Source organism: Takifugu rubripes, chromosome 1 (genome assembly GCF_901000725.2).
Source record: "Takifugu rubripes chromosome 1, fTakRub1.2, whole genome shotgun sequence".
Lineage (NCBI taxonomy): Eukaryota > Metazoa > Chordata > Actinopteri > Tetraodontiformes > Tetraodontidae > Takifugu > Takifugu rubripes.
This window is the reverse complement of record NC_042285.1, coordinates 13,925,989-13,952,746: the sequence shown is the minus strand read 5'-3', so window position 1 is coordinate 13,952,746 and position 26,758 is coordinate 13,925,989. Positions and strand designations below refer to the sequence as shown.

The 26,758-nt window shown below is 46.7% G+C and overlaps 3 protein-coding genes across 12 annotated transcripts; 1 reads left to right on the top strand and 2 right to left on the bottom strand.

Annotated features, from left to right (window-relative positions):
• The first annotated feature begins 2,409 nt into the window (after positions 1-2,409).
• On the top strand, positions 2,410-5,794 carry becn1 (beclin 1, autophagy related). 5 transcript variants are annotated; one of them, XM_011606026.2, is made up of 12 exons: positions 2,410-2,684; positions 2,760-2,891; positions 2,971-3,035; positions 3,203-3,261; positions 3,352-3,442; positions 3,521-3,657; positions 3,867-4,061; positions 4,237-4,383; positions 4,494-4,643; positions 4,732-4,792; positions 4,895-5,037; positions 5,104-5,794. In XM_011606026.2, exons 2-12 carry the CDS (start codon positions 2,765-2,767, stop codon positions 5,270-5,272), a joined length of 1,344 nt encoding a protein of 447 aa, XP_011604328.1. In that variant the 5' UTR covers positions 2,410-2,684; positions 2,760-2,764; the 3' UTR covers positions 5,273-5,794. The 5 variants fall into 5 exon arrangements, with proteins under 5 accessions (XP_011604328.1, XP_011604322.1, XP_011604332.1 ...); XM_011606020.2 differs by having other exon boundaries at positions 2,410-2,695; XM_011606011.2 differs by having other exon boundaries at positions 2,411-2,577.
• A 36-nt stretch (positions 5,795-5,830) lies between these two features.
• On the bottom strand, positions 5,831-13,385 carry LOC101069810 (serine/threonine-protein kinase tousled-like 2). Of its 6 annotated transcripts, none has more exons than XM_029840871.1 (22): positions 13,121-13,186; positions 12,527-12,571; positions 11,418-11,512; positions 10,780-10,851; positions 10,630-10,702; positions 10,411-10,448; positions 10,236-10,328; positions 9,935-10,042; positions 9,724-9,816; positions 9,218-9,328; positions 9,004-9,140; positions 8,771-8,923; positions 8,494-8,560; positions 8,293-8,390; positions 8,129-8,210; positions 7,951-8,042; positions 7,791-7,880; positions 7,544-7,713; positions 7,289-7,427; positions 7,068-7,179; positions 6,876-6,983; positions 5,831-6,793 (listed from the first exon to the last, which is right to left on the bottom strand). In XM_029840871.1, the coding sequence occupies exons 3-22, from the start codon at positions 11,508-11,510 to the stop codon at positions 6,623-6,625; spliced, it is 2,100 nt and encodes a 699-aa protein (XP_029696731.1). In that variant the 5' UTR covers positions 11,511-11,512; positions 12,527-12,571; positions 13,121-13,186; the 3' UTR covers positions 5,831-6,622. The 6 variants fall into 6 exon arrangements, with proteins under 6 accessions (XP_029696731.1, XP_011604716.2, XP_011604740.2 ...); XM_011606414.2 differs by having other exon boundaries at positions 13,083-13,147; XM_011606438.2 differs by lacking the exon at positions 12,527-12,571 and having other exon boundaries at positions 13,083-13,385.
• A 518-nt stretch (positions 13,386-13,903) lies between these two features.
• LOC101069582 (integrin beta-3-like) lies at positions 13,904-26,756 on the bottom strand. Its single transcript, XM_029841531.1, has 16 exons — positions 25,112-26,756; positions 24,487-24,616; positions 24,119-24,204; positions 23,202-23,406; positions 22,881-23,133; positions 22,011-22,173; positions 21,732-21,893; positions 21,563-21,658; positions 20,831-20,920; positions 20,289-20,423; positions 18,853-19,294; positions 16,887-17,109; positions 16,724-16,824; positions 16,218-16,337; positions 14,927-15,093; positions 13,904-14,556 (listed from the first exon to the last, which is right to left on the bottom strand). Exons 1-16 carry the CDS (start codon positions 25,121-25,123, stop codon positions 14,488-14,490), a joined length of 2,454 nt encoding a protein of 817 aa, XP_029697391.1. The 5' UTR covers positions 25,124-26,756; the 3' UTR covers positions 13,904-14,487.
• Positions 26,757-26,758: the final 2 nt, after the last annotated feature.

Sequence of the window (26,758 nt, the reverse complement as noted above, 5' to 3'; positions counted from 1 at the left end):
GCGTTATTGTCGTATGGAACACAGATAAGGATCAAAGCGTGTTTGTTTTTTATGGGGTAACCATGCAACCCAGGAGAGAGACAGCACTGCGGGCCAAGTTTGCCCTAAGATCAGAGTTCAATGCTCAATCTTTTACATCAAAGCAGACTTTCACAAGCAGTGTTGTGTCAGTCCGCGGCGCTCGTCACACACGTTCTATTGACCTTCAATACATAACATTCTCCATTAATGCTCCTTAGTCACAATGATACAGCAAACTGTGCTATCTATTGATCTGTCATCTAGCTGGGACGCAAATTGATATTTAAGTGTGTGCTGTTTATGCCTCGTTGTTGTTCAAGGCAGGAGCTTGAAAGTGTCTTCAGTGTCTCTGAAAGTGTCTTTTCAGAGCTTCAAGGTAAGGATCAGAGTTTCCTAATTCAAGTACAATGTTCCAATTTTCTCCACTAACAGAAATTATGTTTTGAACAGATTATCTGACCTTGGACCTCGAATATCTCTGAGATAAGTGTGGGAAAATACAGCAAAAAAAACAAACAAAAACCCCTCAACAATTATTCCTCACTTCTTTTAATGCACAGCACATTTTCTTCCTAATATAGAACAGCCTTAGTCAGACTGTGTGTCCTCCCATTATAGGTAGCCATCCATCCATCACAGGTATGTGAACAGGACGCAGTAGTTGTTTCCCACACTGACTATTAAGGGGTTAACAAATAGTCTAGGTGTAGTTTCAATCCTTCAGGTAGGTCAGGTTTCTCTTAACACAACTGCATACCTGTGGAAAGTTTGTGTGTATATGTGTGTGTGTGTGTGTGTGTGTGTGTGTGTGTGTGTGTGTGTGTGCGTGCTTGTGCGAGAGCATGTGGACACACACATGTGCATGTGAATGCATTTGAATGTTTGCTTTAGACATAAAAAGTGGGAAACCATTCTAACCTAGTCAGCCAGTCAGATTACTGGATTTGTGTTTTGATCATGACATAGTCAAATAAAATTCCTAAATTATCATTAATACACCATACAAGATCATTAGATTGAAGTAGCATGTTTTTTAAATTGAAGGATGTTGAACTGATTGATTGATCGATTGATTGATTGATCAGTAAATGTACATCAGTATTTACCAGTTTTATTTATGCCCACAAATTAAAACACACGTCTATCTTGTCCACACACACACACACACACACACACACACACACACACATACCCACACACACACACACACACACACACACACACCTCTGGGCAGCGCCTTCAGGGACAACACAATGTCTCCTCCGGGGACCCTCCCCAGCACCACAGCAGTCAACGGTATGGCAACAGCTTAGTACACAGTTCTCATCTATCACATTCCCTGACCTCCATCCTTCAGGGACCCTACCCAGCCAGCTACATCCACATCAGCACAGCACAGTATGTGCACAATATTTCTTTAACTCATGCTGACAGCAGAAATGTCTGCATCTATTCCAGAGACGTGTCCGAGGTCTTCTTAAACACCTTAAATAAAAAAAGACATTTAAGTTTTCCATCAATGACACCTGAATAGACTTTTTTAAAAATTCATATTTTAAAATGTCCTGAATTCTTCGTGCCACACAGGTTCTAAAACAAAGTCTTCTTTTCAGAAAGTGACACACAAGCTTTTACATTCAAAGCCGGTCACCCTCGCATACACAACTGCTTTGGATTGTTCTGGGTTTGAGTTTTGTCCAGCAGAGGACACTCTCGCATCGCTTGTACTGGTGACTTCCATTATGACCCATCTACAAGATAAAGCCCTGCAAGGATTAGCTGTTAAAACAATTGAATCTGTCAAAGTTTAATCTGTCACTCGAGCCCAAAGATATTTTTCAGTGATGCAAGCAGTCAAAACAGACACACAGTTAAATGCAAACGAAACATTTACAAAAAATTTTTTTTTTTAAATAATGGTGCAATATATGCCATAACAAAGTGTGGCAGAATCGGAGCACACCACACATAACAGGAACACAACATGATCCAAAAAGAAAACTTTTTTTAACCTTTAATTATAGCCGACATCATTGAATTTAATCCTAAAATTATTAAAAAGGGGGAGGGGGAGTGTCGGATTACAACTGTAAATCGAAAGCGGTAAACGAGTGTCGTGGTGAAGAGCTGAATCGGACAGTACGCACTGTGGTGCCTCCAAAACCCTAAAATCTCTCCTGAACCCACATTTTTAATTTTAATTTCTTTAAGATCACATGACACGTCACATGGTTGTAACAATTACGTTAAAAGTTTATTACGATTGGAAAGAGATTTTAGTGTGCATTAAGTGACATACAAAAAAATCCAGTTTCTTTAGCTCATTTATGATCGTGTAATTTCTAATAATAATAATAATAATTGAGCGAACGCTCCACTCCACGTGACTTGGCATTGTACCTGACGTCACATCCGCCGTAAACAACAATAGGGAAGTGGAAAGACAAAACCATCCGTTGTGTAAAATGCTACAGTCATACCTAAGATCATAGAGTTGATTTCTTACCACGGGATGCATGAATTCTGCTAAATAATTTCATATTTTCACGAATAACCGTGAGTTGACCTATTTAAAGCGTAATATGCCCTACAGACTAGCTAGCTAGGTTAGCTTCCTAACCAGCTAGTTTGGAACCATGATAGACATTTGAGTTCTTTGGCTGGTAAATACTGCGTAAGTGATATTAAAGAGGACTATCTAAAGGTTGTATTTGACGTCAGCGCATGTCCTGTTGTAGTTACGATGGAGGTGTCCAAATCATCGAGCACAACCATGCAGGTCAGCTTCGTGTGTCAGCGATGCTGTCAGCCGCTCAAGCTGGACACGTCCTTTAATGTCCTCGACCGCGTCACAGTCCATGAACTTACAGGTTAGTATAGAAACCCTTTATATCTGTAGAGATCCTGCGTCCATTTCTGTCCCATAATGTCTCCCACGTCTCTCCTTAGCACCGTTAGTCACAGTGACACCGAGTAAACAGGCGGAGAGCTCCGAGGGGGAGACGGCACCAGAGGTGGGAGCACCGCAGCAGACTTAGCGTTCAGAAATCTGAGTTCAGCTAAAGATAATGCCAAATCCAGAGAAGTCACTCCAATAAACACAGCCATGTGTAGCTCACAATTTAGAAAAATAAATAAATTAGTTAGCTGTATATGTCTAACAGTTAAATAATCCTTCCAGGAGGCATTTGTAGAAAACAAACAAGATGGCGTGTCAAGAAAGTACATCCCACCAGCACGGTAAAGTGTTTTACATTCATAAATAGAATGGGATGCTTGTTGCATATGGCTACAGTGTGTGAGGCAGACCTGCTGATTGTTTGTCTTCAGCATGATGTCAACGGAGAGCGCCAACAGCTTCACGCTGATTGGAGAAGCATCTGATTGTGGCAACATGGAACATCTCAGTCGTAGGCTGAAGGTAATCAGCTTTCTCGTGTCTTGAAACTGAGACCACTGAAGCGAGGGAGGATTTTTAATGTGAATCATTTTCATTAAGGTCACCAGTGACCTGTTTGACATCATGTCAGGCCAGACAGACGTGGACCACCCGCTCTGTGAGGAGTGTACCGACACACTGCTGGACCACCTCGACACACAGCTCAATATCACAGAGAACGAATGCCAGAATTACAAGCAAGTCCATTTTAATTCATCTCTCTGCTGGCGTTCAGTTGAAGATACTAGAGATCTGTCTCTCTCACTTCCTGTAACACACACACACACACACAGACTCACACTCGGGCCTTGTGGCTACTTTAAAAGCTGATCTGTTTTCAGTGTAGATTGCAGATGTCTGCCTAGTTTCTGCAGTCAGCAACATATAGTTTTCCATATATTTTCAGGCAGTGTCTGGAGCTGCTGTCAAATCTGCAGGTGGAGGACGAGGAAACCCTGCTGGCCGAGCTGCAGCAGCTGAAGGAGGAGGAGGCAGCGCTGGTGGAGGAACTGGAGACGGTGGAGGAGCAGAGGGCTGCTGTGGCCGACGACCTGGCCCAGTGCAGGGTCCACTCCCAACAGCTCGACACAGAGGAGCTCCAGTGAGTGACCCTGTAAACGGCTGCTGGTTGGATCATGTATTTCTACTTGTTTTTCCCACTGTATTTTTCTATGGTGTCCTTGGTTGTTTTGAAAGTCACCTATAAAAAGGTCTGATCATTATTTGGATTATTGTGCAGCAACTAACCGTCTGGTTTCACTGATTTTCCCTGGAAGGTATCAGAAAGAGTACAGCGAGTTCAAACGGCAGCAGCTGGAGCTGGACGACGAGCTGAAGAGTGTCGACAACCAGATGCGCTACTGCCAGATTCAGCTGGATCGTTTAAAAAAGACCAATGTCTTTAATGCCACGTTTCACATCTGGTACACACACATACACACAACTGCGTTAAGCTGTGCATGCCCTAGTTAATCACCTTCCCCGGTAAGACACAGAACCAGTGTTTATGGACTGACTCACATTGTTCTTATAGGCACAGTGGCCAGTTTGGCACAATCAACAACTTCCGCCTGGGTCGACTCCCCAGCGTCCCCGTGGAGTGGAACGAGATCAATGCAGCCTGGGGCCAGACGGTGCTGCTACTGCACGCTCTGGCCAATAAGATGGGGCTGCGCTTCAAAAGGTTCCTACCCATGTTAGGTTTACTATTACTCACACACAGTGCTTGGATAAATGTACTTTTGTTCAAAGCATGGCTCTTTACTTTCCAGATATCGTCTTGTTCCATATGGAAACCACTCATACTTGGAGTCACTGACAGATAAGTCAAAGGTATGCAATGAATTCCTATTATATTTATTATTATATTACCTATTGTCCAAAAATTCTGCCTTTTCTAAAGTTTCTCCTAACATGTAACTGTTTTTCATTCAGGAACTGCCTCTGTACTGTTCAGGAGGCTTGAGGTTCTTCTGGGACAATAAATTCGACCACGCCATGGTGGCTTTTCTGGACTGTGTCCAGCAGTTCAAAGAGGAGGTGGAGAAAGGAGACACTGGATTCTGCCTCCCGTACAGGTGATTTCCACTTGTTCAGTCGGAGCATGCAGATGTAAGGAACCTGACCGTTGTTTCCAACATCAGGATGGATGTGGAGAAAGGGAAGATCGAGGACACCGGCGGCAGCGGCGGCTCGTACTCCATCAAAACCCAGTTCAACTCGGAGGAGCAGTGGACCAAAGCGCTCAAGTTCATGCTCACTAACCTGAAGTGGGGACTGGCCTGGGTCACTTCGCAGTTCTACAACAGATAGGCTGGCAGACTCCCCCTGGCCATTTCAATTAGGTTTCACATGAATATAGAGATCAAAAGAACTATTTGGATCATTTTGGGATTTTCAGTACTAACGGCACAGGACTCATATCGATCCTCAAGAAAGGTGGTTACAAAGGCGACTCTGAAAGTAGAATAACTACTACTCACACAGTTTTATCACAAATACTAATTTTACTTCGACACTCTTCAATGTAGTTGAAAAAATTCTTCTCTAGTCTGTTGGACGCACAGCACAGCCGGGTTTCCAGTAGGTGGATGTCAGTGTTTGTCTGTACGTAAAGTTATTACGATAAAATGTTACATTTTTAAGCAAACCCACAGTGAAACTGCTTCAGACACATTTGAATTTGTTTGCTGATGTTCAAGTCATATTCCACTGATTAAACATCCACTATTGGTAATAAAAAGGGCATCACGTGTATCCTGGTAATCACTAACTTGTTACTGTCTGCTCAAATCCCCCCTAATAAAGCATCAGAGGACGTTTGTGCCACAAGAACAACTGTGCTTGGGTTTGAACAGACTCGCACCACAGTTAAACAAAACATTTTTAATGGTTTCATAATTATTTCTGTTGAATCTTCAATCTCACCACAATCACACAGTCACCCCTCCCCCCCATAAGTTTAACAAAAGAGGGTAAAATTCATGGAAAAATATGGACTTAATTCAAATACAGTAATAGGCTGATTTCCAGTTCCCAGTAAAATATGTAAAATAGGTAGCTTCTATGTTCTGAACCAGCTCTGTCATTTCCGAACCTCCGATATTGCCTCGTCCACCAGGCAGGCCTCTGGCTTTGGTCATCCTCGGAACTAGTGAAAGCCCTCCCTACAAGTCTCAGGTTCACACATTTAAAAGGGTTCTTTTGTGAAATTGACTAACTCTGAAAAATATTTTAATAGATACATTTGGAGCAAAACACAAAGAAATTTCATTAATGCTTCTTGTAAACCTTCCAACGTCCCAGGCAGGCAATATTCCACGCATGGTGAACTTCCCAGCCTGGCATTTGTGCAATTTTATTGGTTTAACCGTGTAGAAAAGCCCCCTGAAACTAGCCCCAGGTTTTCACCTTAGTGCATGCATATGGGCGAATCTTTGGGTTCCACAGCCCACAGCCAGAGAACGGCCCTCGTTTTCACAGGGGTGGTGCACGTGGACACGTGCACCGCTCACGCCCTGGCATTTTGGTTTCAATTCACACTCTGATAATCGGTGCAGCCCATGGCGCTCTTTCCCGTTCAGAAGAGCGAAGGTGATTTTCATCAGTAGTGGAACTCCTCCCTGTGGAGGACCTTTGCCTTCCAGTTCCGCTCATCAAGTCTCAGATGGAGGTGCTGCTGTGGCAGCTGGATGTGGAGGGAAGGGCAGGCGCCAGGGGCGCACTGTTGCCCAGAGCTTTTCGAATATGGGGCATGAGGAAGGGGTCGCTGGCCAGCTGCAGCACATCCAAGCGGTCTTCCTTGTGATAGGCCAGGCATCGGCGAATAAAGGCCTGTGACAGGGAGGACAGGGCGAACTCGTCAAAACATCCAAGAACGTCTGCAGGGAATATCTGCGGTCTCACGAAAACACACCTTTGCATCAGTGGTGACTGTGGGTTTGGGTGGAAAGTGCACCTCAGTGGCTTTTAAAATGGTGTTTTCTTGAAGGATGTCCTGCTGCGACAGGTTGTGACCAAAAGGCTGAAAATGGACAAAAACACCTGAACGTTAGAGTCTAGACCAACAACAGGCCCCGGTTTAGAGAAAAGAATGCACAGTGGTCACCTTGCGTCCATATAAACACTGATAAAAGATGACGCCGACTGACCAAACATCCACTTTGTTGGATATTTTGGGGGGGTCTTTACCCATCACGAAGCACTCAGGAGGCAAGTACCTGCGGTTTGAGCACAATACCAAACTGAAACAGGATTCTGTACTTTTTTTTTGGGAAGTTTCCAGAGTTGGGCTCAAATGGCGTGGCTGTCTCTGAAGAATGACGTTACCAATAGGTTCCTGCCCCCTGTGAGGTCAGATCCATCCCGTCTGCCGAGCTGTAGCTGTCATCATCCATGATCTTTGACAGCCCAAAGTCGGTGATCCTAATTTCCCCACAGGCTGTCCCGTTGACCAACAAGATGTTGCCTAAAACCAGAGCAGTAAACAGAAGATAAACCTTTAGGAACTGCAGACGCACACGTTCCTTTTTCCAATCACAAACAGCCCAAAAAAGACCCCAAAAGCCTAAAAAGTAAGAGTACCAGGCTTGAGGTCATAGTGGATGATGGGCGGGTGGATCTGGTTGAGGTACTTGAGAGCGTTGACGATCTGCATGACAATAGAGCGGCCTTCCTTCTCCGTCATCAGCTTATTCTGCTTCAGGTAGAAGTCCAGGTCGTTGCCGTCGCAGTACTCCAGCACTGTGCAGAACCTGCCAGCGACCAACGCCACAGAACGGTGATTCATCAGCGAGACCAGAACAACAGGTCCCTCCCACAGTTCACTTACGAGTCTGTGTCGAGCGAGAAGTAGTCATAGAGTTTGACTATTCTGGGATGATCGAGCTCTTTATGGATTCTGTATTCCCTGCAGGCGTGTCTGGAAAAACACAGGAGCCGTTTATGGAAACCTTTGGATTCTATTTTCTCATCAGCGGGTCCAGACTCACTTGTGGTAGTTCTGTTTCTTCTCCTCCTTCCAGTTCTTGTTGAGCTGGTGGATTTTAATGGCCACATACCTTTGCTCTGTTAAATCAAAAGCCTGCAAAAGGGAAACGACCCGTCAACGAGGATGGACAACGCTGTGCCAAACAAGTGCCCTCGGATGCTGTTTACATATTTATTTACCTTAAAAACCTCACTAAAGCCTCCCCTTCCGAGCAAATGTAATAGCAAGTAGCGCTCATTCAGGGTGGGGTGGTCTTTAAATCTGCAGGGGAAGATGGTTTTAAACATCAGCTGGTCTTTTCAGGGATTCGTGACATCACAAGCTACGTGGATGCGATACACACTGAGAATTATCCTCGTTATGGATCCTCTTCAATTCCCGAATGTGCAAGTTTCTAATCCGCTCCAGTTGCTCCAGTTCTGCCTGGATCTCTGCTTCTTCCTGCAAAAACAAGAAGCCAGTCTGGGTTTTCTGAGCCCCTGCCGAACGCTGACTTTACTCACAAAGAAGTCTCAAAATCTTGACGTAAGCTAACAACAGGTACCTTTTTCAGATGAATGATTCGCAGTTTGAAAATCTCCTCCTGCTCGTGATACTGCGCCAATGACAAGCTGCAAAGGAAAGTAGCAGGAGCTGAAAGGCTGTGGCCACTCACGCCGGGACGCTACAGCAAGACGTGCACGCGACCAGAAATGAGCTGCCAGTCTGGGGATTTTCACCCCGTTAATCGCCCCCCAACTGCCCCAGAGGCAGCCTCGGCTCAGAGACCCACGTTTCCTTGGATAAAACATGGTGAAGTGATGTCATTGATGCCCTCTTACGCCTCATTCTCCTGGCTGGTGCTCCTGCTCTTTCGCTTGTTCTGTTCCGTGCTGGGTGGAGGTGTCGGAGCCAAGGATGCCGGCTTCCTCTTCCCCAGCAGCTTCCTCTGCCTCTCCATATCCTCCCTCTGCGAGCTGACTCGCTCCTGCTGCCTGCGGAAAGACAGAATAACGGCGCTCCGGTCACCGAGGGCAACCGTGAAACCTGGCTTTGGCTTCGTTCGAGCGCTGACTTTATAAGGTTCTGGAAGGCGTATCCGTCCGTCCACTGCTCGGTGAAGGAAGCTCCGTGCCGCACGGTGGTGAAGTGGCCCAGACGAAGGCGGTCCTGCATGCTCTTGTCCCTGCACGCCATTTTCTCCTGCTTGGCCTAAAGGAGAGATCGGAAGTAGCAAACAGCCGAGACGTAAATGTAGATCACAACTACTGGGTGCTTCTAAGACCCACCTTCTCGATGAGAAGCTTCTTGCTCATGGTCACGCACTTGTGGAGCCGCTCCTTGTATCGCTCCAGCATCTTCTGCTGCTCGTCCACCTGTCGCCTCAGGTCACAGTTGGCCTGACAACAAAAGCAACGGTTTAGCGCCGCTGCTGTACAACCAGGGGACATGTGGGAAAATGCTAATTAACATAATATTCATGACGGTAGCTGCTCAGTCTGCAGGGGACTGGGCTGAGGGTTCTGGGTTCAAGCCCCAAACCATGGAGGATAGCGGGGAGGGGAGGTGCCAGGACACCTTCAGAGCACTGCCAAGGTACCCTTGAGCAAGGCACCCAGCCCATATGCTCACATAGGGCCCTGCGATGATGACGGAGATACTGTACATCATAAAAGGTTAGCCTAGCATGTCAAGGCTAAAACCAGGGGTTTCCCGTTTAAATTCCCGAAAACATCCGAGCAAACCAGTGAGGTTATTAGAAGACGGACGGATTTGTATGATTTCATCGTCTTACCCTCAGAAGGTCATCAATCCTGCCCTCCTTTTTCTCCAGGTCAGAGTTCTTATCCCTCTCCAGCGCAGTCAGTTTGAGCAAGGTCAGCTCGGTCTGGACGGAGAGACACCCACCGTCAACCAGACGTCCCACCACTGGGACATCACAGCTACCACACGCATGTGTGGGGGTGGAGCGACCAGAGACGCCGTCCACACCTCCGGCCACTTACCTGGATGGCTTTGTGTAAGCAGGGCTGGGCCGGGACCGTCTTCACAGAGCCGCAGGATGAGGAGTCCGTTTGGGCCGAGCCTGTGGACGAAGGGCTGCTGAGCTGAAACTGCATTCAAGACAGACACAGCAGGACGATGTGAGACAGACAAGGGAGGACAATGACGCTGCCATGTCTCCAGTCCAGCGTCTCAGCCCACTAACAACCCCGCACACGCGGCCTTGGTCAAAACACTGACGCCGAGAGAAGCTAGAGGAAAAGCAGAGCTGTACTGGGAGGACTGGGAGGACTGGTCACTTACCAGAGGATTGGACAGGGAATGCTGTGGAGACGAGTGGACCAGCATGGGAATACCCCGGGCCGGACTGGTGCCAGAGCCACTGCTACCAGCAAACTGGACACAAGGATATGAAGAGGAAGACTCCACATGAACTAAATGAAAAGAGGTGTTTACTGTTGTTGTTGTTGGGACTCACCTCATAATAATCATTGATTTTGTGTCCTCTCCCCTTTCCTGCAAGGAAAGGAAAAATCAAACCAGCTGAAGCGTCAGACACACGTGAACGTGGAACTCGGGCCGATCACCGGGGACGCCAGGAGCAGGCAGAGGACAAAAGACAGAGACGCGCACGAGACGTGGACAAAATGCAGCGACTGACGGCGGCGAGCGTCTGGGAGCGTTCCGCCACACTCACCCTGACTATTGCTGTCACACGTGTCACCTTTTCTCTTCCTGATTCTCTGGACGCCGGTCTTCTTCTCTGCCATCTGTTGGACAAAGACACGTTTTAAATGTCCTCGTCCCCCCATTTCAGGTCATGACCCACAAATCTCCCCCAACCCACCTCCACCTCTTTGTCACTCAGCGATCCTGTGCTGCACAGTGACTTGTTGGATGATTCGCTGTTGGCTGAACTCTAGAAAACACAAGATCTATATGAGCCAGGTTTCTATGTTACAACACACACACACACACACACACACACACACACACGAGGGTAAGTGGAGCAGGACAGTGATGCTGGTAAAGGCCTGCTAGAGTTCTGCTCAAGATCATCCATGTAGCAAGAACAGTCTCTAAAATAGATCACCGTTCCCTCTACCCCCCCCCCCCCCCCCCCCCCCCAGGGGTTGCCATTTTGTCCAATGGACGCCGTGGCGGTGACACCCAGTTAAACAGCGGGGGCCATTTCACCGCCACCACACTATTCTGTGCTGATACAAAGAGCTGCTGGCAGCTCCCGCGTCCACCAAAACAGAGCTGGCGTTGTTTAAGTTGGAGAACCGAGGGGCAGTTAGGGGCATCACGACCCTGGAAACAAGGACGAGCCCGAGTGTCACTCACACGCGGGGCGTTTGCCTGCACGAGCAGCTTTTCTGCACGTGCACTTACGGCAGACTGAACATTCAAGTCCCCCACCGGCGCGGTTCAACTTAAGTTGAGCGGCTGCACAGATGACCTGGCAGTTGTGAGGATCCCCACCTTGGTCACACCAGCTCCGGTGAAGCGCGCCTCAAGCAGTTCCTGCCTGCGTGGGTCCAGGCTCAGAGCCCGACTGTGGAGTCCTTCCATCATGTCTGGAAGCAGAGACACACACACGGGCTGTGAACCAGGAACTCTCTGGGCTGTAACCTTTAGTGACTACAGTGGTTGCAGTTCGTCCGGCATTTTCCTGGACCTTATTTTGGATGTGTGCAAGCTGAAATCCAATCTGAAGAGTACGGAGCAGAGTTGACAACATGGTCGACTGTCGTTTCTCATAATCTGAGCTGGCGAGTTAATGTGCTATAATCAAAGATGGCCATTTAATATGTGATGATTGAGAGCAAATACAGGTTTTATCTGAATAGAAATACATTTGGAAATATATACACACACTGGTGGGATACTAATGTTGATTGTTTTAGGTTTAATTGCAAAGCTGTATCATGAATTCATGGAAAAATAGGAATTCTAAGGTTGAGATTGGGGAATAATTCCGTTATCACTGTATGGAAGTCTGAAGGACGTCACATAATCCTCCAATCAATCAATCTATCTTCTTACAGGCGATTTCTGCGCACATTGATGCCAAAAAGGGGACTTTTCCTATTCGACCCAGTGAATTCGGGACAATTTATGACCGTTTGACAAAATGAATCAAAATAACTGTTATACTTTGGCGAGGTTGTCTGGAGTTTCTCCTTTTTCCTCCAAAGCAATACGGACGACGCATAACCCCGTGTTGACATCAACGATGTGCAATTAACTCCCTTTTATTTAAGAGCAGATCGCCTTAAGTTTACTTAATGAGACTTGGGAACAATATTTATACTGAGAGAATGTTTTGAAAGCAGCCAGGCTAGGCTAATGCTAACTACCCAATGTTAACTATTGGCTAATGCTACATGTCGCGCACCAACAATTTTGCCCGTTTTTAAAAACAAAAAAAGCCATCAAAACACGTTAAGCACTTCACCGCATGAGTTCAACCAGCGTTACGATCAGGTACCGGACGCCTCAAAAGGCAGCTGTATTAGACATCATCTATTAGCTAACCTTAGGTTATCTAGCAGGCTAACGTTCCGTACTAGCTCACGTACAAGTCTCACCTGGAGAACTCTACACTGGCGTGTTATTCAGTCACAGAAGCGATGCTGTCCGTCCATCCGAAAGCGGGGGAGGGGAGGGGTGTCAAAAACACAGACAATAAAATGGTGCAAATTAAATTATCCATTTACAATTATTCCGAATCCGGGGAAGACGTTTGTTAGCATAGCTAATGCTAGCTAAAGATAACGGTACGACTTGGGCCTGCTGGTGTCATCCGGACAGGAGGCCCTGATCCTCGGGGTTTCCTTGTCCGTCTTGTTGCCCCCCTCCCCCCGAACGGGCAGATCAGGAGCTGTCAATGCTCTGGAGCCTCTTTGCGAATGTTGTCACATCTCTGCTTCACTGGATCTTTCTGTTGTCATTATCGAGCGATGTAACGTTTACACCGAGTGGAGGAGGTCAGCCCCCCTCATGGTGTCCATTGTTTGGCTCTTAATAAAAGATTATTGCCCCCTACAGCAAGGCCGCACGGGGCTCCAGGGAACGGCGGTTTATGGGATGTTTGTCTATGCGCTTGTTTAAGTGAATCACGAAGGCTCCGGTGTTTGGAGTCACCTGGAAACGGACATCTTTGCGGTTCCGAAGGCGTTACCCTGCACTGGTGGTGGTGGGTGAACTGGCCGGGCCCCAGTAGATCCCCCAGCCCTTTGCGTGGGATTTCAATCCACGTCAAATTTGCTCGGAAATTTCCACCAGTGCTGTAAAGCAAATCATGCGGCGTGACGCGCATTTGTGGCCCAGCCGCGATCTCTGGACATTTGTTATATCACCCGTGAAGAAGATCGCGTCTCTCCGGGCTAAAGCACAAATATTTGTGGCGCCCTGCCTCATGACTTCTGGCCGCTGCTGATTCACATCAAACGACCCCCCCCCCCCCCACACTTTAATAATTCTGTACATTCTGTAGATGATTGTTGCTTTGTTTTCTTTGCTGTCCTGGCCGGAACCAGCTGCGCAAACTCGGAATGAAACTCTCTCTTTCCACGTTGGAAGCGCCGCGCGCGCCGTGGCCGCACGCTGCTCACTCACCACATGGTCGAAAACATGTTAAGTGTTTAAAAACTCAAGTCAAGGCCACTTAGAATGTCCAGTCTTGGACTTGAGGGGCTGCAGCACAACCGGCCCCTGCAGGTTGGGGCCCCCCGCGTTCGCGACCACGCGCGTGCAGCAGGTGAACGCCAGGGGGCGCTGCGCCGTTACACATTGATTTAATCCTGTTGGACAGTTGCACGAAACATCTTTCCATCCCTGATTACTGCAGAACAGCAACGCGCCGGCTTCATCTAATGAACCGACGCGACGAAATGATTCAAACAGGTCCCTTCTGTCCTGTCAAACAGGTTTTAAAACGAGAGGAAATACTAGTCAAATGCAAATATCGTCCTTTACGCATTAAAGTTTTTATTGTCACAAAGCCGCTCGCTTATTCAAAAATGCTATTTGAACACATGATTTTATAGCACAGTTCACCTAATTCAAAGAAGGAAACCTAAGGCATTTTATGATAAAATACTGACAAAACTGAACTTCAATCCAAAACATGCAGTTTACTTCTTTGTTATTATTTCTATTATTCTGTTTATGGTTCTATGACATATGGTTGTTTTTTTAAAGTATTACAGTTCATTTTAAAATTGAAAACCATCTGAAAATAGATGCGACACAGACTTATTCTGTACGCATATTGTCCCAGACACTCGTAGTTCTGGCGTGGATGTGGATCATCTGCACGGCTCAACGGTCCATCGTCACTCATACAAATCTGGATCTCATTTAACGGTAGAGTTCTGATCACACACACCCTCACAATAATTCCTACGTATTTACAAATATTAGAACTTGGCTGACAGTAGAGGTCTGCACGTGATTTGGTGGCTCCTCACAAAGGAGAGCGAAGGGCCCCGGATCGTCCCCGGATCGTCCCCGGATCGTCCCCGGATCGTCCACGCCTGCAGGAGCGTCAGTCTTTTCCTCTGAACGTGATGTTCGTGAAGGTGGACGTGACTTCTTTGTACAGAGGATTGTGTCCCTGGTAGAAACACACAAACACACACACACACACACACACACACAAAGTTAGTTTTTTTTTTTTTGTGGATTTCCACATGTTTGATCAGACTTTTGTGAGGGTCTGTAGGGTCTAGTCTGGTCCCTGGTTCCCAGTAAAAAACTCCCATTAGCTGCCTTTCCTCTGAAGTAAGAGCACAACACACAAACAGCACAACAAATCTTCAGAAAACAAAAGTAAGAGACTGCTTGTGTGTGGGCCTCTGTGTGTGTGTGTGTGTGTGTGTGTGTTCCTTACTTGGTATGACCAGACTAATTGCTCACAATAACAGATGATACATCTGGGCACCTTTTACACTCATAACTATGACAACTATAAAAGCACCACTGACCGTGTCCCACTTAGCACGAGCGCGCTCTTCCTCAAATTTGGCGAACTCCCGCCTGTCGTGGATGGTGATGAGCAGTTTCCAGATCAGCAGGGCAGCTAACCCGAGGAACAAGATGGCCCCCGCCACCGACAGGAGCACCACCAAAATATCGGCCCCCTTGGGGCAGTCTAGATGGAAAGAGGAAGGAGTGAGTCAGCTTCATGTAGTCAAAGATCAGGAGTTTCCAGATTTAAAGGTTCGCCATCTCGGGGGTTAAATGGGGTGTAAAAAGAGGCAGAAGCCAGGGAGGCCGGAGCTGGAGTGTTTGTTCAGAGCATCAATCTCGGTCGAGCTTTTCATGAATTATTGCCTTAATAATATGCTTCCTGGGGTCAATCCTCGTTTTTGAGAGCCAGTCTGTGGGATTTAGCGCCATCTAGTGGCGAGGATGCGTGAACAAGGAACAAGATTTTAGCTTTTATGCATTAGCACTTATAAAAAGTTAAAAGAAGATCAAGTAGGAGTTCAACTCAGCTGAAACAGCTTGTTTACCAGCTGAATGTAAAGTTCCTCTACATGGTTGCGTGTGTATTTCCGTGGTTCCTACATATGTGGCTGGTAGCTCTGGGCCGCCCGGGGCAACTGAGGTGAACCTTTACGGCTGAGATCAAAGCCCTCCCGTGTTCTCCAGGTGTCTTTCATCTCCTGCCCTCGCCTCGTCACGCCAGGCGAACAAACCGGTCTGCTCTTATTTGTGCGACATCGTTTCTCATTCCTTCTCTTCTCCTTTGTCTCGTTTCCTCCTCTCAGCAGCGCCCAATGTTTCTTATTTTCTTTTTCTCCGTGGAGAACAAGCCGAGTCAGCGTGTTCCAAGCGAGCCCGGGCGGGTTTTTATGACCCTCTTGGGCACCGCGGGGCGCCTGGTGTTCAAGGCAAATGTTGGTGCACCTCTCTGCTTCCCACTTGTGCCTAAATTAAACACACACATTCATGAAAGGAGGGACTTTCTCTGCGGGCACTGGGGGTCATTAAAGCCTCTTTTACCGCTCCACGCTTTTTTCTATCTGGCTGCTTAACGAGCAGATGAAAGGAGCGTAGTAGGGAAGTGACAACTTGAACATGGCCACGAAACACACACACACACACACACACACACACACACACACACACACACACACACCCTTGGATGCTATCTTGTCAGTTCGGACGGCCCCGACCCATGTGGCCGTCACCAGACTCCTTTAGTCCTTAGAAGTTTCCCTTCAGAAGTCCCAAAAGCTGAGAGAGGCTACGTGTGTTTGTTTCTCTTGCCTGGTTCTTTGACGACGTAGAGGATCGATTTGCCGCTGGCTTCCTCATAGTATTGGAACCGCTCCACGCAGTCGTCCTCGTCCTTGTAAGAGCAATTGACGGCGTTTGTAACGCCGGATCCTGTTGGGGCAACAACACACAAAAAAAATCGATGATTAAAAAATTAACAATTGTCCACTGGTCCATTAAGAAAATATTCCATATGATTTAAAGCATTTAATAATATTTTTTACAGTCTGAATTTGCACCTTTTCTGTTTAAATAGAGGAAAGAGGCGAGGAGAGAAGCAGCGACTCGCTGAGCTTCACCTAGGACGGCCCAAATCCCTCAGAAACAGGGTTCTGACTGGAATTAAATATGGAAACCACCTGTACTTCCACCAGAATTGAACGGTTGTAGCTTGTGGGATGAGGGTGCAGGTGAGATTCCAGCTACAAAATGTTATGTTCAGAGCATCCTGTATTGAACTGAGAGAGGAAGGTCGCGGCTGCGGCCGCCGGTCTCACCCAGTTCATCGACGAGCACGATCTCGTCCTTGCAGATTCGAGAGCAGGTGTTGTCCTGGAACAGCTTCCCCCTCTTGAAGTGTTTACACTCCACACACTCTCTGGCAGCGAAAACACACAATCAAACCAGCACGTTTTCAGTGTAAAATGTGTCTTGTCTCACTTCTTCATGGTACAGGCATCGGGGCAGGTGGGACACTTGTCACACGTGGCCCCGTAGGCCCCCGGCTGCGTGCACTCGCAGGCTCCGCACACACACTGGCCCCTCCCGCTGCACAGCAGGCCCATGCTGGACATGCAGGTGTCGGTGCGCCTGGAGCAGTTGCAGTTCTCGCCCTGCCAGTCGGGGGCGCACTGGCAGAAGCCGCAGTTGCAGACGCCGTGGCCTGGGAGAGAAGGAGCGACGCTCAGCCCAAAATAGCGTTTCAACATCTGGTGATGAACCCGAGTCCACATGACCGCGGGGAACTCTGACAAACATGGGTGTGGCGGGAGTTTTAGAGGGAAAACGTGACACGAATTCGGATCTGATCCGCACCGGTGGCCTCTAATGACAAAGCAGATTTACCTGAGTTCAGATGAAACCGATGCAGTTACATTTGGAAAACACAAGACAAGTGAACAGCTAGCTGATACTCGTGAGCTTTACTCTCTTGCTCCTTTGAGAAAAACCTGCCATCTTTTCTCAATAAAAGTAATTTCTCAATTTGAAAAAGCAATTGTTGTGCTTGAGCCGTTACGCATAAACACAGGAAAGCAGGAGCAGCCAGTCATGTTTTGACTGTTGCAGACCTCCATTGTGTGCCCTGTGGTGTCTGTGGCCGCTACTTTTTTTTGCCCACATGATTCAGCGTGCTTGTGTGAGTCGTGCTCATCGTTTCTGTTGTTATTTATGTCGCCGTGTTCTCCAATAAGAGAGTGATGGCGCAGAAGAAATTGTGGCTTATCACTGCAAAACAATGTCCAGATAAACAACAGGTCAGGACGCTGCCGGGAACGGGCTGACTGGATGAAGGACCGACCGCACTCCACCACAGCACCTCCGGCTTTTAATTATGGATCCTGTAGGCACACAAGAGACGACTTTGATCCTCAGATACGAAGAAATACACGTCCCTAGACAACGTCGCGACACTCAGAAATTGTTTCTCTCCTACTGGGACCTTTTCTGACCAAACGCTGGTCTATTTTTAGCCTCATTACTTCACAGTCCCCGCCATTGCTTAAGCGGAGAGGTATTTTCTTCTTAATCTATGGCCTTTGGGGAATGTAGCAAAACATTGAGAGTTTTAGGAAAGGGGGGAGGGGTGGGAGAACAGAAGAGGAGAGACCGCACCGGGGCTGAGCGTTAAAGTTAAATTGATCTCGTAGTAATCTCTGATTTCAGAACTGATTGTCTAATCAGGGTTCGCAGTGGACACAAGTCACTGTCTCAATGTTTGTGTAGCGATGAAACCAAGATAACACGAAGGTTGGAAACTCCCAGTCTGGGAGTTTCCCAGTCAAAGATACCCCACGTACAAGTCAACCTAGCTCAACCTTAAAAAAGACAGGACAGTAGTGTCTGAAGCCTGTGTATTGATCCTTCATCAGCACATCTCAACTACCACCAGAAGAAATTTACCACAAGGACCATTACAAATGTAATTCCAAGAAGTTAAATTGATTAAATATTCCAAATTAAATATTCTTTAATGGACCACTGCCAGGAGACGATTAAAACCAGCTTTCATCTTTAGGTGTCTCACCCGATGGCGTGTCTCTTTTGACATGTCTCTTTAAATATAAAAACCACAGATATAAATATAAAAGCACAAGCTGATTCTGATAAAGATCACACACTCTTTACGGATGTTTAGAGGAGATGTCCATCACAAGAGAGAAGCTTCCTCAAACATCTACAGCTAACACATGCACACAAATACACAAACTTATTGCGAAATGTCCATGATCTGAGCCGATGGGAGTGTGGTTACTGTATATAATCCTTCCCTGATGAAGTGGTCGCACGTCAGCCATGACAGCCGAGAGACTTTGACCCAGACACACACTCAGCATCTCCATTTAACCACATTCAACGGTGTTTGCGCGTCGGAACTTTGAGCCTTTCCCTTATTTCGAGCTCCTACCTGAGCACAGTTCCCCCTTGTAGTGCAGGCAGTTGAAATCGTCGCACTCGCAAAGCTTCCCCCAGACTTTTCCAAAGTCGCTGCTGTGGCACACACACTGGCCACACACGCAGTCGCCGCGGCCGCTGCAGATGGACCCCCGTCCTCCAGAGCCGGTGGGCCCGCTGCAGCTGTCCTGCTCGGTGGGGTCGTAATCGCCCTCGGCGCACTCGCAGTGCGGCCCCAAGCGGCCGGGGTGGCACATGCAGATGCCACACTCATAGGTGCCGTTGCCGTGGTTGCATTTGGGGCTACTGGGCTGGGCTTTGGCCTGACACTTGCAGTCGCACTCAAAGGTGACAGTGATGGAGAGCGTGTCCTTGAAGCCCACCGGTTTGATGAAGAATGTTTTCTTCTTTTCTTTGGGGCAACCGCGAGCCCGGGCCTCCACGGTAAAAGAAACCTGAAGAACAGGAAGGAAGCAAACTTCTGGGACGAGCCGGTGAAGATGATCTAACACACACTTACGGTAGATGGTTCCCTGATGGTTCAAAAATACTCTGGCTAAAGTAGCAGGAGGACCGAAGGTAACAGAGAGGTGAAAACATAGAGTATTTATTTATTTATCTATATTTGATGATGTTTAAAAGCACCAGGGAAATTATAGAACTCAAACACAAGCAGCTCAAAGTTGCACTTAAGTACAATCACCGAGTAAATGAATGTCATTACATTCCACCCTCGTTACCTCATATTCAAAACATGATCTTGGTCAGGTTCATTCAACATTACATCGAAATCTGGTTATTGTCCAAAAACGGGCCTTAACAACATCTGGAGAAACCACCATATATGGCAACGAAAGCCCGAGAGCAGCTGAGGCAGACAGAAAGAAATGCGCGGAGGCCAAAAAATGTCACCTGGTGTGAGGAAATAGTAGGAAAGAGAGCCAAAGAGGCCACGATAATGAGGAACTGCAACAAAAAGGAAAGAGGGGAGACTTCAGGCTGGTGAGTCTACTCTAAACTTGGAGTGGAAGAGGAACACTAATGCAAGAACGCGATGTGCTGATCCAGTTGTTTTATGCCATTTTTACACTGTGGGTAAAACAGGGTAAATAACATGAAGGGAGTGGAGAACGACTCCTACTGCCAAGACAATAAGTATAAAAAAATAGTTCTTCAATGCTGCATGAATGAACAGTATGACACGCTTAAACACACGTCCTGCATGTTGCGCAAGAATTGGCTTTATTTTCTTTCTTTTTTTCTTTAAACATTTCATAGGCAGCCTTGCCCAGTTGTGAAAACATGAATCATCACAGAAAAACGATAGCGTCTGCCCTCTGAGGGGGCCGCTCATTAATGTGGCGGGGGCATGTACAAAACCACCACAGGGTCATAAGAAAAAATAAATGAGCACACCAAACGCAGGAAGTGATGCGGGAAGGGACTCACCGTGTCTCCAATCTTCAGGCCAGAGCAGGACCTGAGGCCAGGGATGAGCTCACCGTTCAGACAGGTGGCGTTGAAGGACAGCGACAGCCCGTCCGGGACACCCTGGAGCTCCAGCTCCACCTTGGAGCGAATTTTCTGGCAACAACAGTGAGTTTAGTTGTCGAAGCGAATGCTTGGCTCGGGTCAGCGAAGCGAATCAAAGGAGGGGCTGCGACTACAGCGCGGCTCCTCATTTTGCAGCATGACATGAGTTCAAATCGTTTCCAGCTTATTTACATGACGTAATCCTCAATTACGTCCAAAGCTATAACTGAACGATGTAGGGGCGTACGGGAACAGTTTTACAAACATGTAGCGCCAAAGCTAAAAGTAGTAAACAAGCACACAGAGCCAGCAGGTCTTGGTCAGCATCAGAGCTGAAGGCTTTGGCTCGACTACACTTAGGATTTAGACATTGTGGGTGTGTGTCAGCAAAACACATGTCATCCCCTTGCCTGCAGCATGTATCCGTTTGTGTGTGTGTGCGTGTGTGTAACACTTACAGCATAGGCCTGCAGTATGAGCTGAATAACATTTCCTGAATCATTGTTGAGGGTTCCAACAGTGGTGCCAGGAATCAGCTCACTGTAGTTCTGCAGACAGACACATCACACAAGCTACAGTGTCAAATAGTCCAAGATAACAAGTATTAAACTGCTTGCTTTGTCAACAGGCAAACAAGTGTGAAGTGACTAATCATCAGAATCGGTGGCGAGTTATTTTAAGTCAGTTATTCATGCAGCTTTTATGAAATGCCAACTCTGCCCCCCACTTCCTTTAAATGGTGTCAAAGTAATGAAAACAAAACAAAAAATAAAAATACAACTGCAGAAGACACTGGGTTATACCTGCTGAGTAAAAGAAGCATAACTGACTGAACAAAAACTAATTCATAGGGTAATATAGAAAGAACACACATTCATGTGTATCATATTCAGTTTTAGTCACTACAATATTGAGTTTTGCAAACTCAGTTCCTTTAAATGATGGTTTGATAAATTAGATTAGTATCAAAGTGGCCAAACACACATGTGGTGACTCACACTTTACTCTATTTAAATGCCGACCAAATGTTCCAATGCTGCTGCCCTGTTTATGAGAAATGTTGTTTAGTGTAAGAAAAAACGTTGCCCATAAACAATCAACTCAAACCAACTCCATGAGGCGGTTAAGAACTGTCTCATCCCTGCTTCATCCACTTTTCTGGACAGAACTTGTCCTGTAAAAGTCCCCACCTGGTATAAAGGGACCACGGGGTTGGTCACGGCGAAGATGAGGTTGATGTTGTTCTCAGACATCTTCTCTGTGATCAGAGCCAGAGATGGGTAATCCTGTGGGGCCGGAGCAGAGGGTGTGGTTCGTGTCTCTCCATCCGTCACAGCTACGCAGAACGTGCACACTTACCATTGTTGTAGACATGCTGTACATGTTCTCAGCGTTCAGGTGGCATTTCCCATCGTTTGGCTGCACGATCCCTGCCAGACGACCGTCTAATGCGACGTGAGTTTTGGCATCCGAGGTGAAGATCAAGAGGTGGGATGCACCGGGACGCCAACCTATCTTCTTCTAGTGTGGGTGCGTGTGTGTGTGTGTGTGTGTGTGAGAAGGACTTTTATTTCACAGTGAAACAGGCAGCATGTGTAAGAGTTTGCACATGTGCGCCCGCCTGTAGGGTCGCCCCACCTTGCACACAGCAGCCTGGATGATGGCGTCAAAGCCTCCCTCCGGGGCGTCTCTGTTCCTGGACACCATCTGCTTCTTCACCTCCTCTGTGAAGCGGCTCACCTCCTCCGTCAGAGTCAGAACATGTTTGTAGCCAAACTGGGGCAGGCAGGTCATGTTAATGCTGTCAGTGAAGTGAAAAAAGAACAATTATAAAACTCATGAATGACACTGAGAAGTTTCCAAAACGGGCGGGATCAAAATGCCGGGGAAACAAGACCTCGAAAGTTTGGGATCCTTGGGGACACTCTTACTCACGCGAGGCAGCTTAACCTGTGTCTGATACAGAGCAGCTGACCGAGCTGGAGAAGACACCATAAGCTTTTAACAAGTGCGGCGACACTGATCCCGCCTGTATTTTTACTGCTGAACACTGTGTTTAAACGTGCTCTCACAGAAATGACTTCATCGGCTTAACAGAGTTACTTCACACGCAGACACACACGGGCGCTGCTATCAAGCTTCGGGAATGTAAAAACGTTGTGAGACTGCAGCCACTAGAACTGAGTTTCCATTACTGGGACTTCTGGCCTGAGCTGAGATTTGGATAAGGAAGCAATGAAATGAGACTGACCCTTCGGTTCTTGTCATACAGTGAGACTAAGACTTTGCACATATTTTCTTTGGAAGCTTGGAAGGGATGAGGAGGCCACACCTTTCCAGACAGATGGCCGTCTGATGGACTCAGACTGCTCCTCCACATTCATTTGAGACTCACACGTGTAGATTAAATTATCAATGAAGCAGTGGACTCATGAAGTAGCCGGCATTTTCTCCGATATTGCGAGCGGCTGGACACTCTAACAGGCCACAATATCACCTCTGCGGTACCTGTAGCAGGGGTTCTTCACAGCCTCTTTGGGGGAGATGTACATGTAAGGTGAGAGCGGTTTGTCCACAAACGCCCCAAAGCCCATGCGGAGGTTGCTGGTGGTGCGGTTCATTGCCTCAGCCAGGCCTTTGCCCAGTGACCTCAGGCGGAAGAGGTCATCGTTCATGGAGTAGGAGAGATCCATGAGGTAGTAGAGGTCCACAGGATAGTCCTCCACCTGACGCACCTTGACGGTGAACCGTTTGGCGTCATCTAGGTGATGGGATGCAGAGATTAAATACACAGGACCCAAACACCAGGCGACAGGTGAGCAAACCCACCTGGCCTGAGGTTGATGTGGAGTCTCTGTGGCTTGATCTGAGTGATGTCTTGTGTTGCCACGGTTGCCTTGTTGCTCAGGGGCCTGTCTTCCATGACCTGCAGCTTGCTAGTGGGAGACTCCACAGCTGATGGCGTGCAGCCCGCTGCCACCAGGTTACGCTTCAGATCACAGCGGGGGGAACTGGCAACCCCCAGGCCAAAGTCCTGAAAGCAGAGAGAGGACATTTCATCCAGAAAAGAGAGATGTTTTGTGGGGATCTGACACGCATGCAGTAGCTGCATCCATATCGCAACGCAGGAATTTCCTGTGCATTGACGTGCAGTTGGCATTTTCATTGAAGAAATCTTTCTCACATGGACTAAAGATGACAAATCACAACACAAAATCCCATCAGGACCCTCTCTGGTGGGTCCTCCAGGCTCTCTCTACATGAAAAGAAGCAATAAACTGCTCAAAATTGACTCATCGTGGGAACGCTTTGATGTTGACCCGAAGACAGCAATGATTTAGTAAAATCAGTGAAGGTTTATTAGGTTGAAGGAGAAACAACCGCACAGTCACAAGCTTGGCTGCAACGGTTGGATTGTATGTTTGTGAACATCTTCCAAAGAGTCTCACACTAAACATTTTTCTCCCACAGGCATCCACACATTGTCTTTCATGCAGGGCCTACTAAACAACAACCATCCACACACACACACACCAACACACACACACAGTCAGTCTGGTGACACAGTTTGATCCCAGACCCCAGCAAACCGTCAGCAAAAAATACCGAAACACCTCCCAGAGCTCCTGAATGACTACAAATCCTGACTGGATCTTCTGTCATCAGTGTGTGGTACATAAAGTGCACTATAAAGACAGTCCATTTAGCATTTTGTCCATTCTGAAGCAGAGAAGGAAGAGACCCACCTCCTGCAAGCACCAGGCACAGCTGGGGTGCACAGCCAGACACTCCTTGCATGTGCTGGCTCCTCTGGTGGTGCACACGTTGGAACCTGGAACCAACACCAGTGTTACTTATCTAGAAGAGTGATAAATTTCACCATGTATGGAAAAGACTGGTAAACTCCACTGCTTCTATCATAATTCTATTAATAAAGTTTTAATTTTTACATGATACTTCCTGATGCGTCCCTAATGGTTAAAACTCTTATAAGAAGGGGGGAAATCTTGTTGAAACCCGACATTAGAATTGCTGCAAGAAAGGTTCTTTTTGAAAATTTATTTTAATTTATTTTAATGAAACAAAAATAAAACAGAAGCAAAGACGAACTTACGACAAACTGCCATCATTTGGCTGAAGATAAAAAACCAAATGAACATCCTGCGCGCTGGTGGGGCGCCCATCCCGGTGCGGGCTGCGCCTGCCGATGAGCTCTGGTCCGAATCAGCACTAGCACAGAACAACTGCAGAGGAGGAAGCTGTCTTCATCTCCAGCCGACGCAACTCAACAAGTAGAGGTGCATGTTTTAAGGCCACCCTCTGACTTCGCAATTCACAGAACTCATTATGGCACCGTTAAATGTGGGAGGGCAGCATGCGCGGTGCGGCGGGGCCGGTCTGAGACTGTGGCTTCCTAAACCTAAACTAAAGTCTGTGCTCTTACAGGAAATATACAATGTGATTGGGCAGGTAACTGGATAGAAACTGTTATTTAAAATTATCCATCACTCACAAAATGTAAAAGTTTTCATTTAGACTTAAACTAGACTTAGACTAGACTTTATTGATCCCTTGGGATGATTCCCTCAGGGAAATTTGTAAATTCAGTAAATTAAATATTTGGCAAAATATCGACAGACGGCTGTTACAACTCCAATAGATTGAATTAATTGTTGTAAATTGCCTTTATTGGACAAACAATACATCAATAATTAATTATAATTTCCATGTAAGGCAACCTCGATTTCCATTGGTATACAGCGCCCTCTTGTGGACAAAAGCGTCACTGACAGAAAGAACTGGAAACATTTTTTTTCCAAAACGGTGTGTGTGTGTGTGTGTGCGTGTGTGTGTGTGTGTGTGTGTGAGAGAGAGAGAGAGAGAGAGAGAGAGAGAGTTAGTCAAATATTTCAAATAGACATACACGATTTAAATGATAAACTTAGTGAAATAAATAAAAGCAGTTACTATGTGCAAGTACAAAATGACAATTATCAAGATATCCCATTACATCCAGCTGTAGTTTGACACATATAAATCCATATTCTTATCAAGTTATACTAACCCACAACACAAGACACATCACAGTTGTTCAGACAATTGACAGATGACGGCAGTCATGCAGACAAACCACATCCTGCTCAAGTATATTTTTATGACTGGTGTACAGTTATTCTTTTGTTTTTTCATATATGAAACTTGATGTAAGTAGTCATGCTCTAAAGACTCCTGGCACAACCTTTATTGAAAAACCCCCAAAAAACATTATATATAAAGAGGAAATCCAATGATGAAATGTTATGGAGCGAGTAAATAAGGCAGTGTAATAAATACAATGGATATGGATGGGGCTAAAAAACTGAGGTATGTATTCAGAGTTTGATATAAATAACCATCACCTCTTGTATAAACATACTGATTGAATATTAATAGATATAGGGATTTAAAAAGTTATATGCCACTTGGAACCAAGCCATCTTGGGAGTCATCTGTGTATGTTTATCTTTATTGTTATTCCAGTTGTCCTTTCCTCCCTTCTCCTCCTCCTCTACCACCTCCTTCACCTTAATTACCCTCATGTGTCTCACCTAATTGTCCCAGCTCCCCTCCTCCTGTACTTAAATCCACTTCTCCTTCCCTCCTAGGCCAACCTGCCTTGTATGAAATAGCGTCCCGATCTTGAAATAGATCCAATTTCCATTTAAGGTAAAGGGGTAATAATGAAATAGGGTGCATTAAATGTCTCAGCTACCACTAGTAGATCTTTTTTACACAAAAAAGGAGGATTGTTTGTCTTTGTCTGGGTTTCTGGCTTTATCTTCTGCCTGTCCTTGACCCCTCTTCAGTGTTTTCTTCCATCTTCCTTGTACGTAGTTCCTGTTGCAAACTTTTCTATCCACTTTCCTCTGCTTCACGGCCCCTTTTCTATCTCGTCTGTTTCAAACTTCAATATGGAGTTGCACAACTTTCAGCAGGAAAAGCTCCTTTTCCTCCACCACCACATTTGATTGACAGCACCCCTTGCATGTTCTAGATTATTCTGTGTGTGTGTGTGTATGTGTGTGTGTGTGTGTGTTTGGGGGGATGTTTGTATGTGTCTTGGCACCAACAGGAACTTTTAAGTGAATTGAAACATTTGGCCTTCTGTCCTCTGTGACTAAAACAGACATATAGGCATAATTTCCTCTGTGTGTGTGTGTGTGTGTGTGTGTGTGTGTGTGCGTGTGTGTGTGTGTGTGTGTGTGTGTTTGAGAAAACAGAGCAAGGAGAACCAGTCCAAAGGTTGCAAACGAGCACACTGATTCATTGGGGAGTGAAGGCACACACACACACACACACACACACACACACACACACACACACACACACACACACACACACACACA

What these genes read in the sequence shown, in the direction of transcription:
- becn1 (XM_011606026.2), top strand. Translation starts at nt 2,765, where the DNA reads ATGGAGGTGTCCAAATCATCGAGCACAACCATGCAGGTCAGCTTCGTG. An exon ending in CACAGTCCATGAACTTACAG is followed by an intron (nt 2,892 to 2,970) that starts GTTAGTATAGAA and finishes GTCTCTCCTTAG; the next exon opens with CACCGTTAGTCACAGTGACA. An exon ending in CTCGACACAGAGGAGCTCCA is followed by an intron (nt 4,062 to 4,236) that starts GTGAGTGACCCT and finishes TTTCCCTGGAAG; the next exon opens with GTATCAGAAAGAGTACAGCG.
- LOC101069810 (XM_011606438.2), bottom strand. Translation starts at nt 13,257, where the DNA reads ATGCGCGTCACGCCGCATGATTTGCTTTACAGCACTGGTGGAAATTTC. An exon ending in CCGGAGCTGGTGTGACCAAG is followed by an intron (nt 10,852 to 11,417) that starts GTGGGGATCCTC and finishes TGTGTTTTCTAG; the next exon opens with AGTTCAGCCAACAGCGAATC. An exon ending in TTCTCGCTCGACACAGACTC is followed by an intron (nt 7,714 to 7,790) that starts GTAAGTGAACTG and finishes GGTCGCTGGCAG; the next exon opens with GTTCTGCACAGTGCTGGAGT.
- LOC101069582 (XM_029841531.1), bottom strand. An exon ending in CCGTGGTCCCTTTATACCAG is followed by an intron (nt 20,921 to 21,562) that starts GTGGGGACTTTT and finishes GTCTGTCTGCAG; the next exon opens with AACTACAGTGAGCTGATTCC. An exon ending in CAAGGGGGAACTGTGCTCAG is followed by an intron (nt 17,110 to 18,852) that starts GTAGGAGCTCGA and finishes CTTCTCTCCCAG; the next exon opens with GCCACGGCGTCTGCAACTGC.